General features: G+C 41.9%; 1 protein-coding gene across 1 annotated transcript in view; it reads right to left on the reverse strand.

Moving 5' to 3' along the window:
- The window catches only part of LOC311112285 (von Willebrand factor D and EGF domain-containing protein), a gene marked incomplete at its 5' end in the record, with an annotated part of 64,299 nt that extends 55,432 nt beyond the window's left edge, over positions 1-8,867 (reverse strand). Inside the window, one exon of the mRNA XM_084155340.1 lies at positions 8,768-8,867. Coding sequence (XP_084011466.1) covers positions 8,768-8,867 — 100 coding nt within the window. The remainder of the gene's footprint in view (positions 1-8,767) is intronic.
- Between the last annotated feature and the right edge of the window lie 5,520 nt (positions 8,868-14,387).

A 14,387-nucleotide genomic window follows, 5' to 3' on the forward strand; every position in this document is an offset into this window, starting at 1 on the left:
CATTTGTGTGAGATTGAGGGCATCTAGTTTAAATTGTAGGACTGCCGGGGTGTTAAGCATATCCCAGTTTAGGTTACCAAGCAGTACGAACTCTGAGGATAGATGGGGGGCAATCAATTCACATGTGGTGTCCAGGGCAGAGCTGGGGGCTGATGGGGGTCTGTAGCAAGCGGCACAGTGATAGACTTATTTCTGGAGAGGTGGATTTTTTTAAGTAGAAGCTCAAACTGTTTGGGCACAGACCTGGATAGTATGATAGAGCTCTGCAGGCTATCTCTACAGTAGATTGCAACTCCGCCCCCTTTGGCAGTTCTATCTAGACAGAAAATGTTGTAGTTAGGGATGGACATTTCAGAGTTTTTGGTGATCTTCCTAAGCCAGGATTCAGACACTGCTAGAACATTAGGGTTGGCGGAGTGTGCTAACGCAGTGAGTAACTCAAACTTAGGGAGGAGGCTTCTGATGTTAACATGCAAAAAACCAAGGCTTTTACGGTTACAAAAGTCAACACATGATAGCGCTTGGGGAGTAGGACTGATACTGGGGGCTACAGGGCCTGGGTTAACCTCTACATCACCAGAGGAACAGAGGAGGAGTAGAATAAGGATACGGCTAAAGGCTTTAAGAACTGGTCTTCTAGTGCGTTGGGTACAGAGAATAAAAGGGGCAGATTTCCGGGCGTTGTAGAATAGATTCAGGGCATTATGTACAGACAAGGATGTGGAAGGATATGAGTACAGTGGAGGTAAACCTAAGTGTTGGGTAACGATGAAAGAGATAACATCACTGTAGGCACCGATTGAGCCGGTCTCCGCGTGTATGGGGGGTGGAACAAAGGAGCTCTCTGAGGCTGGTTGAGCAGTACTGGGGACTCTACAGTGAAATTGTATAATAAGAACTAACCGGAACAGCAATAGGCAAGGCATATTGACATGGGAGAGAGGCATAAAGCAATCACAGGTGTTATTCGGGAGAGCTAAGACAACAACTGTTAATGGCGACGAAAGTTTGGGCTGAGGCTAAACAGATAAACAGGACAGATAAACAGGATGGGGGTACCGTGTAAAGGAACAGTCCAGCAGGCATCAGCTGTGCATCTGAGTGATCATAAGGTCCAGTGAACAGCAATAGGTGAGACCGGGAGCAGTTCGAATGGCTGCTACAGCACAGGCGAGCAGGAAGCACGGCTGTTGATTGCGTGTTCTAGCGGGCCGAGGCTAGCAGATGGATCTTCGTGGTCGTCACAACGGGAATCCTGTTGAAACCACATCAGATGATTACGTCGGCAGACCAGTCGTGATGGATCGGCAGGGCTCCGTGTCGACACTAGGAGGTCCCGTCCGGTTGACAGAGAGGTAGATAGCCAGGAGATAGGCCTGGCTCAAGGCTAGCTCAAGGCTAACTGGTGCTTGCTTCGAGGGCAGTGGTGATTAGCCACCAACGTCCATTCGGTTGCAGCTAGCTAGTTGCGATGATCCGGTGTCAAGGTCCAGTGATTCAGTGATTCCAGCAGAAAATCCGATATGTTCTTGGTCGATAGCGCGCTGTGCAGACAGTGCAGACTGGCCGATAGTATGAATAATGGAATCTGTTCCACATTGGGTGAGGCGGGTAGCAGGAAAGTATATTTAGTTGAAGGATGAAAAGTGTGATTGAGAAATATATATACGAAAGAGACAAAAAGACAAAAAAAAACTGGCTATCATTTGGGACTATCATTTGTTTTTCAACAGGACAATGACCCAACACACCTCCAACCTGGGTAAGGGCTATTTGACCAAGAAGGAGAGTGATGGAGTGCGGCATCAGATGACCTGGCCTCCACAATCACCTGACCTCAACCCAATTGAGATGGTTTGGGATGAGTTGGAACGCAGAATGAAGTAAAAGCAGCCAACAAGTGCTCAGCATATGTTGGAAAAGCATTCCAGGTGAAGCTGGTTGAGAGAATGGCAAGATTGTACAAAGCTGTCATCAAGGCAAAGGATGGCTTCTTTGAAAAATCTAAAACATTAAATATATTTTGGTTACTACATGATTCCATATGTGTTATTTCATAGTTTTGATGTCTTCACTATTATTCTACAATGTAGAAAATAGTAAAAAATAAAGAAGAACTCTTGAATGAGTAGGTGTGTCCAAACATTTGCATGGTACTGTATGTTGTGATATTTGTGTTGTTTGCTCTATAAGCTATTTGTTCATACGCCACTGTGATATACAATAAGGCCGTGACAACAAAAAGACAACAGTCACACAGTGGCGGAATAAATCAAATCAAATCAAATCAAAATTGTATTGGTTACATACACGTATTTAGCAGATGTTATTGTGGGTGTAGCGAAATGCTTGTGTTCCTAGCTCCAACATTGCAGTAGTATCTAACAATTCACAACAATACACACAAATCTAAAAGTAAAAGAATGGAATTAAGAAATATATAAATATTAGTACGAGCAATGTCGGAGTGGCATTGACCAAAATACAGTAGAATATATGATATACATATAAAATTAGTATAACAGTATGTAAACATTTTTAAAGTGAGTAGTGTTCCATTATTAAAGTGACCAGTTATTCCATGTCTATGTCCATTGGGAAGCAGCCTCTAAGCTGCAGGGTTGAGTAACCGGGTGGTAGCTGGCTGGTGATGGCTATTTAACAGTCTGATGGCCTTGAGATAGAAGCAGTTTTTCAGTCTCTCGGTCCCAGCTTTGATGCACTTGTACTGACTTCGCCTTCTGGATGATAGCGGGGTGAACAGGCTGTGGCTCGGGTGGTTGTTGTCCTTAATGATCTTTTTGGCCTGTGACATCGGGTGCTGTAGGTGTCCTGGAGGGTAGGCATTGTGCCCCCGGTAATGCGTTGGGCAGACCACACCACCCTCTGGAGAGCCCAGCGGTTGCAGGCAGTGCAGTTGCCATACCAGGCGGTGATAGAGCCCGACAGGATGCTCTCAACTGCTCTCGACCAGTAGCGATTTTGAGCGCGCAGAAGTCATGCTGGATTGACAGCATGGCCAATGTTGAATGTTTATCCTTTTAAGATTGGAAAAGAGACCCTTAAATCCAGACTTGGGACCACACACCCACTCCACTGAATAGCAGGCTAGTGATTGCTTTGCAATGCTTGCAGTTAGCTACTGATTCCTTCCAAACCACTCATTGTTGAATTTCCAACTTGTTCGTTAATGTTTATGAGCACCGATACGTTTTATCTATAATTTATTTTCATTATTTCCCTTCATATGACAAGGATTGGAAAGGATTTGCCAGCAGATTGTTGACTTGATTCATGATGATGACTGCTAGCTTTTGCTAGCTAAGATTTTGAAAGTATGATGTTGACATGATCAATCCAATCAAAGCTACTGTAGATATTACGTGATTTGACATCATTTTATCTGTGGCCAATGACCTTGAGCCTTCTTGGATGGGCACTTCTAATGTAACTCTATGGCAGCACCCAAGGGGCTTGATTTTTCGTGTTCTACCCTTAGATTTTGTGGTGATGTAGTGTCCCCATGCGTGACAGAACACTGAGCCAATCACGGAGCAACTAGAGAACATTACTAACCCTTGATGATTTTTTATTTTACATTGATTGCAAATTGACATGTGACATGTGTTAATGCCAAAATAACATGCAAAACAGTCAACAACAAAAAAACAAACAGGTGGGGCTCAAAACAGATGGGGCTCTGCCTCACCTGCCCTGAATGACGGGTCGCCACTGCTCTCGACTACACATATGTTTGTCCACAAAGTAAATATTGCATGTAACAAACCGTTATATCACCTGCAGCGTGGTCAAGCAAGTTAATGTTTTCAACAGTTTACTAAACAACTACTGATTTATAACCACAGAGTTACCGCAAGTCAGCACAAAGACAACAGGACCACTGCCTCCGCTATTCTAGCACCATTTCAACTTAAACATTTAAGCATCATCAAATCAACAAGCCTTAGTTAATTACACTGAAAAAATACGTAAATATACCAAAAACGATTTAGTCCAATCAATGTTGCTAAATATCACGTGGCTGCCTTTGGTACCGATTTCTGTGTGTGTGTGTGTGTGTGGGCAAGTAAAACCCCTTTTTGGGACTCACCCTACTTGTAGACTAGTTGAAAGCCAAAGCCGTTCTCCTCTCTTTCGTGTTGGCAAAACAGTCTATGGCTCTGTATGCTTTTAGTTTTAGTTTTCATAGGCTACCTAGCTAAAATGCTTGCTAGCCTAACTACCTCGCATGGGCAACAATGAACCAGCTAAGTTAGCTAGCTAGTTATCGTGAGCCTAATAGGCTACATCTAGGCTACATATTGAACTTCAATCGTCTCAGGCCAGTGGCACAACATATTAATTCATGGTTAGATCAGAATCACCATCATAATCATTGACCTGTACAGAGAATTAAGTCAAAACCACAAGTCCAAATTGATGTGAAGCCAAATCCAAACTGGCCTCCCTTGGTGGTCGTTTTGCTGATTAGCCAATTATTATTTTAAAAAATGTATCAAGAAAGTCCAAATGCTTGCTAGCATCAGTCAATCAATGCAACGGCAGCAACATGTCATACTCGTTTGTTCCAGCATCAGATACATGGGCTACACAAACTGAGACAGAGGGATGCTGTTTCCCTCGCTCTGATGATTTCTCCGGTGAGATTCAGCCACTTGCGAATTGACGGAAAATTATGAAAACACAGAGGCGAAAGATACATTATTTTCTAATTGTAAATGTTTTTATTGGTCAAATATTTGGGGAAGCCTGGCTTCCCTTGGCATCCATGAATAAACACCATTGCAAACTGATAGAGTCACTGTGACCCTGTAAAGGGTCGATTTGAGTTGTATCAGCTTACATTTTTTTAGCAATGCCCCCACTAAGCCACTCCTAATTTCCTAGTGTGCCTTGCCTTTTTAAGTGAATTGTAGCGTATTTGTTAGTGACAGAGACATGGTTGTTGAATTCATTCATTTTCAGTTCTGTGGCTTTCACCAAGTGAGTTCCTAGGAGAATGTTATCATTATAATTAAAGTCTTTATTACTTTACAGTACATATCTCATAAGGCCTTATTTTTACCCTAATGCAGTGTCCTGAAACTCATGGTTTACAGGCCACATCAGGCCTGCAAGCAGGGTTGTAAAATTCCAGTTACTTTCCCAAAGTTCCCAGATTTTCTAAAAATCCTGGGAGAAGGATTTTCAGGAATCTCCCAACCAAAATATCTGGAAAACCTGGGAAATGTACCTGAATTTTGCAACCATATCTGCAAGACACATTATGCTGGCTTGCAAAGTGATACATAATTCATATTGGAATCCAGCAAGAGTTAGGATTTCCAACAGTTTACATTTTTATTCACCCACAAACTGCATTCATAATGACTGCCAGGGTTACGAACAGTGTGAGGAGACGACCTAAGCCATTTAAACTGGAACAACCATTTCGGTAACGGGTGCAAAAAATCTAACTAAATGATTGGATTAGTTAAACGTTTTATTTGTTATTTATCTTGTTGTAGCATAAGATTAGTCAATCACTCAATGTAAATGCAAAAACACAGATATGAAATACAATTCAAAAAGATCTACCTGCAATAGAGTATGCTGGGGAAAAAAGTGAATTTGTTGTCATAACTTTAGAAAATGTAGTTGATGTGACATCTCATTTAGTTTTGAGTCAGTACCACATAAACATTTTAAGCAATAATGACTTTTCATTGACTTTGGGTTAAATTTACTAGAAGTATTTGAGTTAAACATGCCTTGTGGTTTACCATGTCGGGGAGAAAAGGTCCAACTCTGACTCTGCAATGGTCTATGTTTAAGATGCCATTCATTGCTTGATTCACAATCTAACAGTGACATACATGTATGTACTGTCTGCACTGTACTGTCCCACATAGGCTATACAGTGAGGTAAAAAAGTATTTGATCCCCTGCTGATTTTGTACGTTTGCCCACTGACAAAGAAATGATCAGTCTATAATTTTAATGGTAGTTTTATTTGAACAGTGAGAGACAGAACAACAACAAAAAAATCCAGAAAAACACATGTCAAATATGTTATAAATTGATTTGCATTTTAATGAGGGAAATAAGTATTTGACCCACTCTCAATCAGAAATATTTCTGGCTCCCAGGTGTCTTTTATACAGGTAACGAGCTGAGATTAGGAGCACACTCTTAAAGGGAGTGCTCCTAATCTCAGTTTGTTACCTGTATAAAAGACACCTGTCCACAGAAGCAATCAATCAATCAGATTCCAAACTCTCCACCATGGCCAAGACCAAAGAGCTCTCCAAGGATGTCAGGGACAAGATTGTAAACCTACACAAGGCTGCAATGGGCTACAAGACCATCGCCAAGCAGCTTGGTGAGAAGGTGACAACAGTTGGTGCGATTATTCGCAAATGGAAGAAACACAAAATAACTGTCAATCTCCCTCGGCCTGGGGCTCCATGCAAGATCTCACATCGTGGAGTTGCAATGATCATGAGAACGGTGAGGAATCAGCCCAGAACTACACGGGAGGAACTTGTCAATGATCTCAAGGCAGCTGGGACCATAGTCACCAAGAAAACAATTGGTAACACACTACGCCATGAAGGACTGAAATCCTGCAGCGCCCGCAAGGTCCCCCTGCTCAAGAAAGCACATATACAGGGCCGTCTGAAGTTTGCCAATGAACATCTGAATGATTCAGAGGAGAACTGGGTGAAAGTGTTGTGGTCAGATGAGACCAAAATTGAGCTCTTTGGCATCATCTCAACTCGCCGTGTTTGGAAGAGGAGGAATGCTGCCTATGACCCCAAGAACACCATCCCCATCGTCAAACATGGAGGTGGAAACATTATGCTTTGGGGGTGTTTTTCTGTTAAGGGGACAGTACAACATCACCGCATCAAAGAGACGATGGACGGGGCCATGTACCGTCAAATCTTGGGTGAGAACCTCCTTCCCTCAGCCAGGGCATTGAAAATGGGTCGTGGATGGGTATTCCAGCATGACAATGACCCAAAACACACGGCCAAGGCAACAAAGGAGTGGCTCTAGAAGAGGAACATTAAGGTCCTGGAGTGGCCTAGCCAGTCTCCAGACCTTAATCCCATAGAAAATCTGTGGAGGGAGCTGAAGGTTTGAGTTGCCATACGTCAGCCTTGAAACCTTAATGACTTGGAGAAGATCTGTAAAGAGGAGTGGGACAAAATCCCTCCTGAGATGTGTGCAAACCTGTTGGCCAAGTACAAGAAACGTCTGACCTCTGTGATTGCCAACAAGGGTTTTGCCACCAAGTACTAAGTCATCTTTTGCAGAGGGGTCAAACACTTATTTCCATCATTAAAATGCAAATACATTTATAACATTTTTGACATGCGTTTTTCTGGATTTTTTTGTTGTTATTCAGTCTCTCACTGTTCAAATAAACCTACCATTACATTTATAGACTGATCATGTCTTTGTCAGTGGGCAAACATATAAAATCAGCAGGTGATCAAATACTTTTTTCCCTCACTGTATTTCTAATGCTGTTTTAATGTTGTATTACTGGTAACATCGTTATAATGCTGTATTAACTTAGCCTACTGTTCTCTGTGCACAAGCATCACTGTTAACTTGAGGCTGCCCCTAACAAAACTCCTTATGCATATCTACTTATCTACTTGTTGACTGGTGGTGAGTGACAGGTATGCAAGGCTTTAGAACTAGACACCAAATGACACAGCTGCACAACCTCGAATTGTGTCCTCCTCAGCAATTGGCTACAGTGCCAACTTGCATTTCTATAACACTTAGGCCTACAATATTATGCATTGTATGCAACTTATATTTAAGGCCTACTGTAAGGTGTCGAGAAAGAGACCTTAGCTACACAGTGCCAATTTCTCCAGCTGGTTGCATTTGCCCTACATGCCCTGGCTTATCGGTTTGAGACACGATGCAGGACAGGCGTCACCTTCCCCTCCTGTCTGCCTCTGGATGACCCAGGCCTGGATGGAAACAGGACTAAAACATGGTTGGACTGCCTGAATCACATTTCTAGAACACTTAGAATAATAGAGAGTCCAGTGCATTATTATGTAAGGTGTCAAAGCATAACAATAGCCAAAGACCTATACAGAGCTATACCATACTATACTATGATTGTTTAAAAGTATTTGATTTACAAGTAGAAGAACAAAAGGCTGGTTTAGGTACCAAAAGAGACATTTGTTCCATCTCCCCCAAAAGCAACCCAGACTGTAACTGTATGTAAGGCTATAAAGATTTTCAGCCCTGCTATATTGTCTGCGGATGTATCCAATAAACTACTGCTTTCTTACCATATGGTCCATACCGCCATACCACACTGTCTTAAATCTGATGCAGCTGTCTGACAATGGTAAAGTTTGAGAAAATGTTCTGACCCTCTCAAGTCGTACCTATGAATTTTTGTTATGAAAAAATATCAGGAGGAGTGAGAGAACACTGAAAATACACTTTATATTATTCCCTGGATCATAATAAATAATCAAACTGCAAAGCTCTCATCAGTCAACAATTGTGCGCTAAACTAAATTGTGTTATCTTCCTTGTTGGGGACACAATACATTGAAAGAATGACTCACAAGCAACTCACTCTAGCTACAACTCACTCAAATTGGGTGCCAAAGTTTTGTAAAGATAATCAGTTTAACATTTCATCAAGGGCAATAGTCGAGGCATTCACGTTTTACTGTACTATTAAAAAAATAATAATGTTATGATTTATTCGACTTACCTAACTGGGCGAGCGCGCTCAACTGCATCAAACAGAAAAATACAATGCGCAGATATCCCGTGACTGACGCATATGAGAGGCTGCAAAATGCAAAATCCATAGTAGCGGTTCACAATTCACCGAAGGAAAAGATGCCACAAATTTTCACAGATGTTAGATCCCATTTGAGAATCCTCGAAAGTTTTCCAGCTGTTAGTTATCGTTTAGTTGTTTCAGAGCATCGGCTCAGAACCGTGGTTCCTCAGATTGTATTAACGGTTAAATCCGTGGGAAGTTTTAGAGCCTTCTTTTCTTTTCAACCAACTTTTCTAATCAAGACACAACAAGTTGCTCAGTCTCACAAGGAGGAGGGAGGACACAACACATCCCGCCTTCAAGTTCCCATACTAACCCTTGGGGTGTAGGTGGACCCTCTTGAAGAATCCATAACAATAGAAGGGTCATTGACTTTCACAAATTCAACTCCTTGACCTACTGGGACAAAAGCCTCAACTATTTCTTGGGGATATGTAAACTTTTTTGTGAACAGAAATATTACGGTTATACATAATATACAAAATGATAATTTACAAATGTATGATATTAGCTGAATTATAATTTAGGTAATGTTGATTTAATCCAGGTTGTTGGTGTGATCTCAAAACTGATTTAGCCCACTGAGCTAAAGCCTAGACATTAGTTCTGGGAACTAACATGAGTCTTGGGAACTTTTCCCACATGCTCCTTTTTCCAACTGATTTAGAAATGCTGCAGCTATGTTGTTTATTCTCACCCTGACTGACTAGCCAATAACACTGTAATCCCCTAAATGTATGTGAGCAGAATAAACCCTTTGCCACCTGGAGAGAGAGATAGGGTCATCCCACTGTCGATGCTGTGCAAAAGAATGTGGCTCTGTCCCAATTTATAGTCATTGCTTTGTACAGATGCCCTCTATTAGACTTGCCCTCATTCTAGCCTGCTCTGGAAGTAGAGCTGGGGCTTTGGTGAATGGCATGGCCCTGCTATGGCCCTGGACTCTCCCAGTCTCCCCCAGACAGATGCCCTGGATTAAGGGTTGGAGACACAGTGGCCTGGGGTGGCCTAGCAGTCACTGCACAGCCATCGAAGCACACGTGTATGCCAGTACCAGTATGGGTTCAGCTGTCCCACATGGTCTCTGTCCAATAAACGTAGAACAAATATGAAGGGAAATGGCAGGTGCCTCCCTCTTTTTCCGTCTGCCCGATTCGACAGACAGACTACCATGAGTAAAAAGTTATGTCCAGGCAGTCTCCCTTAGCTAGATGCTACATGCCCTGGCTTATCGGTTTGAGACACGATGCAGGACAGGTGTCACCTTCCCCTCCTGTCTGCCTCTGGATGACCCAGGCCTGGATGGAAACAGGACTAAAACATGGTTGGACTACCTGAATCACAATCTTGTTTTTTGTTGAAAATCGGTTTGTTAAGAAATGCGACCCAGGAGCCACCCTCCCGTCTGCCTCACTCAGGCCTGGATCTGACAGATCTACCATGAGTCAGACTATATACCTAACAGCCTATCTACCATGGGTCCGTCCCAAATGGCACCCTATTCCCTACATAGTGCACTACTTTTGACCAGGGCACATAGGGCTCTGGTCAAAAGTAGTGCACTGTGTAGGGAATACGGGGCCATTTGGGACGCAAGCCATAAGTCAGACGTTGTGTATGTGACGCTGATGTGAGCAGGTCATTGGGTCAAAGACGGGAACAAGCCGAATGGAAAGTTTACTGTCCTGGAGCAGGCTTCACTGGGATTGCTGCTAATCTTTACTGCTGCCACAGTATGTGGACTTCGCAAGTCTGGTAATACTCACTGCTGCTGTTGTGGACTTGAGTCAGCCAGTGAGGATGGAATAAATGGATTACAAACATATGTTCTGAATAATGGGTAAATTGAAGCTGTGGTCAACATGGTCTTATAGTAGGTTATAACGGACTTATAGTAAAAGTAAATACAGGTAAAAGTATTTAGGACATAGTGCAGGGGTCCCCAATTACATTCAGCCATGGGACGATTTTTCCTTGAGCGGATGGTCGGGGGCTGGAATATAGTAATAAATAATTTGTACACTGCAAATTGACCTCAACAATCCCAAACAGATATGCACTGAGTATACAAAATATTAAGAACACCTGCTCTTTCCATGACATAGACTGACCAGGGGAATTCAGGTGCAAGCTATGATCCCTTATTGATATCACTTGTTAATTCCACTTCAATCTGTGTAGATGAAGGGGAGGAGACAAGTTAAAGAAGGAATTTTAAGCCTTGGGATAATTGAGACATGGTTGTGTATGTGTGCCATTCAGAAGATGAATGGGCAAGACAACATATTTAATTGCCTTTGAACGGGATATGGTAGTATGTGCCAGGTGCACTGGTTTGTGTGAAGAACTGCAACGCTGCTGGGCTTTTCACACTCAACAGTTTCCCGTGTGTATCAAAAATGGTCAACAACCCAAAGGACAACCAGCCAACTTGACACAACTGTGGGAATCATTGTAGTCAACATGGGCCAGCATCCCTGTGGAATGCTTTCGACACCTTGTAGAGTCCATGCCTCGACGAATTGAGGCTGTTCTGAGGGCAAAATATGTGTGTGTTCCTAATGTTTTGTATAATCAGTGTACAGTAGTATTTGACAAAAACAGAATCATTTCTAACCTTGATTACATTGGGATACGATCACACATGGCTCTCTATTTATGCTTTGTAATACTTGGGAACAGATTTCCTGAATCAAAATCTCTCCAAGCTGATTTCCTGGTGATTTTACAGTCTTTTATGTCCAACAATGAAAACTATATATACAGTTCCAGTCAAAAGTTGACACACCTACTCATTCAAGGGTTTTTCTTTATTTTTACTATTTTCTACATTGTAGAATAGTGAAGACATCAAAACTATGAAATAACACATATGGAATCAGTAACCAAAAAAGTGTTAAACAAATCAAAATACATTTTAGATTTTAGATTCTTCAAAGTAGCCACCCTTTGCCTTAATGACAGCTTTCACACTCTTGTTATTCTCTCAACCAGCTTCACCTGGAATGCTTTTCAAACAGACTTGAAGGAGTTCACACATATGCTGAGCACTTGTTGGCTGCTTTTCCTTCACTCTGCGGTCCAACTCATCCAAAACAATCTCAATTGGGTTGAGGTCGGGTGATTGTGGAGGCCAGGTCATCTGATGCAGCACTCCATCACTCTTCTTCTTGGTCAAATAGCCCTTACACAACCTGGAGGTGTGTTGGGTCATTGTCCTGCTGAAAAACAAATGATAGTCCCACTAAGCGCAAACCAGATGGGATGGCGTATCGCTGCAGAATGCTGTGGTAGCCATGCTGGTTAAGTGTGCCTTGAATTCTAAATATATCACTGACAGTGTCACCAGCAAAGCACCCCCACACCATCACACCTCCTCCTCCATGCTTCACGGTGGGAACCACAAATGCGGTTGGAACCAAAAATCTCAAATTTTGACTCATCAGGCCAAAGGACAGTTTTCCACCAGTCTAATGTCCGTTGCTCGTGTTTCTTGGCCCAATCAAGTCTCTTCTTATTGTTGGTGTCCTTTAGTAGTGGTTTCTTTGCAGCAATTAGATCATGAAGGCCTGATTCATGCAGTCTCCTCTGAACAGTTGATGTTGAGATGAATCTGTTACTTGAACTCTGTGAAGCGTTTATTTGGGCTGCAATTTCTGAGGCTGGTAACTCTATTGAACTTATCCTCTGCAGCAGAGGTAACTCTGGGTCTTCCATTCCTGTGGCGGTCCTCATGAGAGCCAGTTTCATCATAGCCCTTGATGGTTTTTGCGACTGTACTTGAAGACACTCTCAAAGTTCTTGAAATGTTCCGTATTGACTGACCTTCATGTCTTAAAGTAATGATGGACTGTCGTTTCTCTTTGCTTATTTGAGCTGTTCTTGCCATAATATGGACTTGGTCTTTTAACAAATACGCCTATCTTCTGTATACCAACCCTACCTTGTCACAACACAACTGATTGGCTCAAATGCATTAAGAAGGAAAGAAATTCCACAAATTAACTTTTAAGAAGGCACACCTGTTAATTGAAATGTATTCTAGGTGACTACCTCATGAAGCTGGTTGAGAGAATGCCAAGAGTGTGCAAAGCTGTCATCAAGGCTACTTTGAAGAATCTCAAATATAAAATATATTTTGATTTGTTTAACACTTTCTGGTTACTACATGATTCCATATGTGTTATTTCATAGTTTTGTAGAATGTAGAAAATAGTAAAAATAAAGAAAACCCCTGGAATTTATTTATTTATTTCACCTTTATTTAACCAGGTAAACCAGTTGAGAACAAGTTCTCATTTACAACTGCGACCTGGCCAAGATAAAGCAAAGCAGTGCGATAAAAACAACAACACAGAGTTACATATGGGGTAAAACAAAACAAAGTCAAAAATACAACAGAAATACATATATATACAGTGTGTGCAAATGTAGCAAGTTATGGAGGTAAGGCAATAAATAGGCTATAGTGCAAAATAATTACAATTAGTATTAACACTGGAATGATAGATGTGCAAGAGATGATGTGCAAATAGAGATACTGGGGTACAAATGAGCAAAATAAATAACAATATAGGGATGAGGTAGTTGGGCGGGCTAATTTCAGATGGGCTGTGTACAGGTGCAGTGATCGGTAAGGTGCTCTGACAACTGATGCTTAAAGTTAGTGAGGGAGATAAGTGTCTCCAGCTTCAGAGATTTTTGCATTTCGTTCCAGTCATTGAATGAGTAGGTGTTCTAAAACTTTTGATTGGTACTGTATATATTGAAAATTAAAAATATATATACAGTATATATTTTGCTTAGAAAACTTCCAGGGCCAAATAATATCACCAGCGGGCCACCTATTGGGGAACCCTGATTTAGAGCCTAACCACTGATTCTTCTGATGTCTAGTTAAAGTGAAATGAGACCCTTGTCTGGCAGAAATCCACACATCTCCGAAGATATTGCTTTGGATTTCCATGAGAAGAAACCTCATAAAATGTTCATAGCAAAGAAGGTGTCTGATATCCAGCAGATTTCCTCCTGTAGCCTACTGTGTGGGTCTTCCTACCTTATGCCAAAGCTACTTCTCACTAGAATGAGCAGAAGAACAAGAAGGTTGTGGCAGGTTTTACACAGTGCCCACCCTGTGCCTACTTCCTTTCAAAGTGACGGCTCCTGCGGTGTTCAAAGAAACGGACGTACCCTCCTCATTAGTTCACTTGTGAGGTCTGTTCTTGAGTGTTTGTTTAGACAGTTACCTTTCCTGTTACATAGCCTAAGTAGGGGAGACTGGGGAAGTAGTAACACTTTTGAGCTTTCTATGACTTGTTACTCTCTAATACTGTATCTTCCCTAACTGTAACCTATACAATATTTATAACCCTTGTCAATTTACGCTCCAATTAATATATTATAACAGGGAACTAAAACATTGTTACAAAGAACATGACGTACTGCGTCTGTATTTTATTCACCGTCTGAATAATCTCCTGTGGGCAGATTCTGCGCTGCTGACCAAATTACACAAGATTTTACTTCTGGGTTAAAAGAGGTTACC

Source organism: Coregonus lavaretus, assembly GCF_964263955.1.
Source record: "Coregonus lavaretus genome assembly, chromosome: 38".
Taxonomy (NCBI): domain Eukaryota; kingdom Metazoa; phylum Chordata; class Actinopteri; order Salmoniformes; family Salmonidae; genus Coregonus; species Coregonus lavaretus.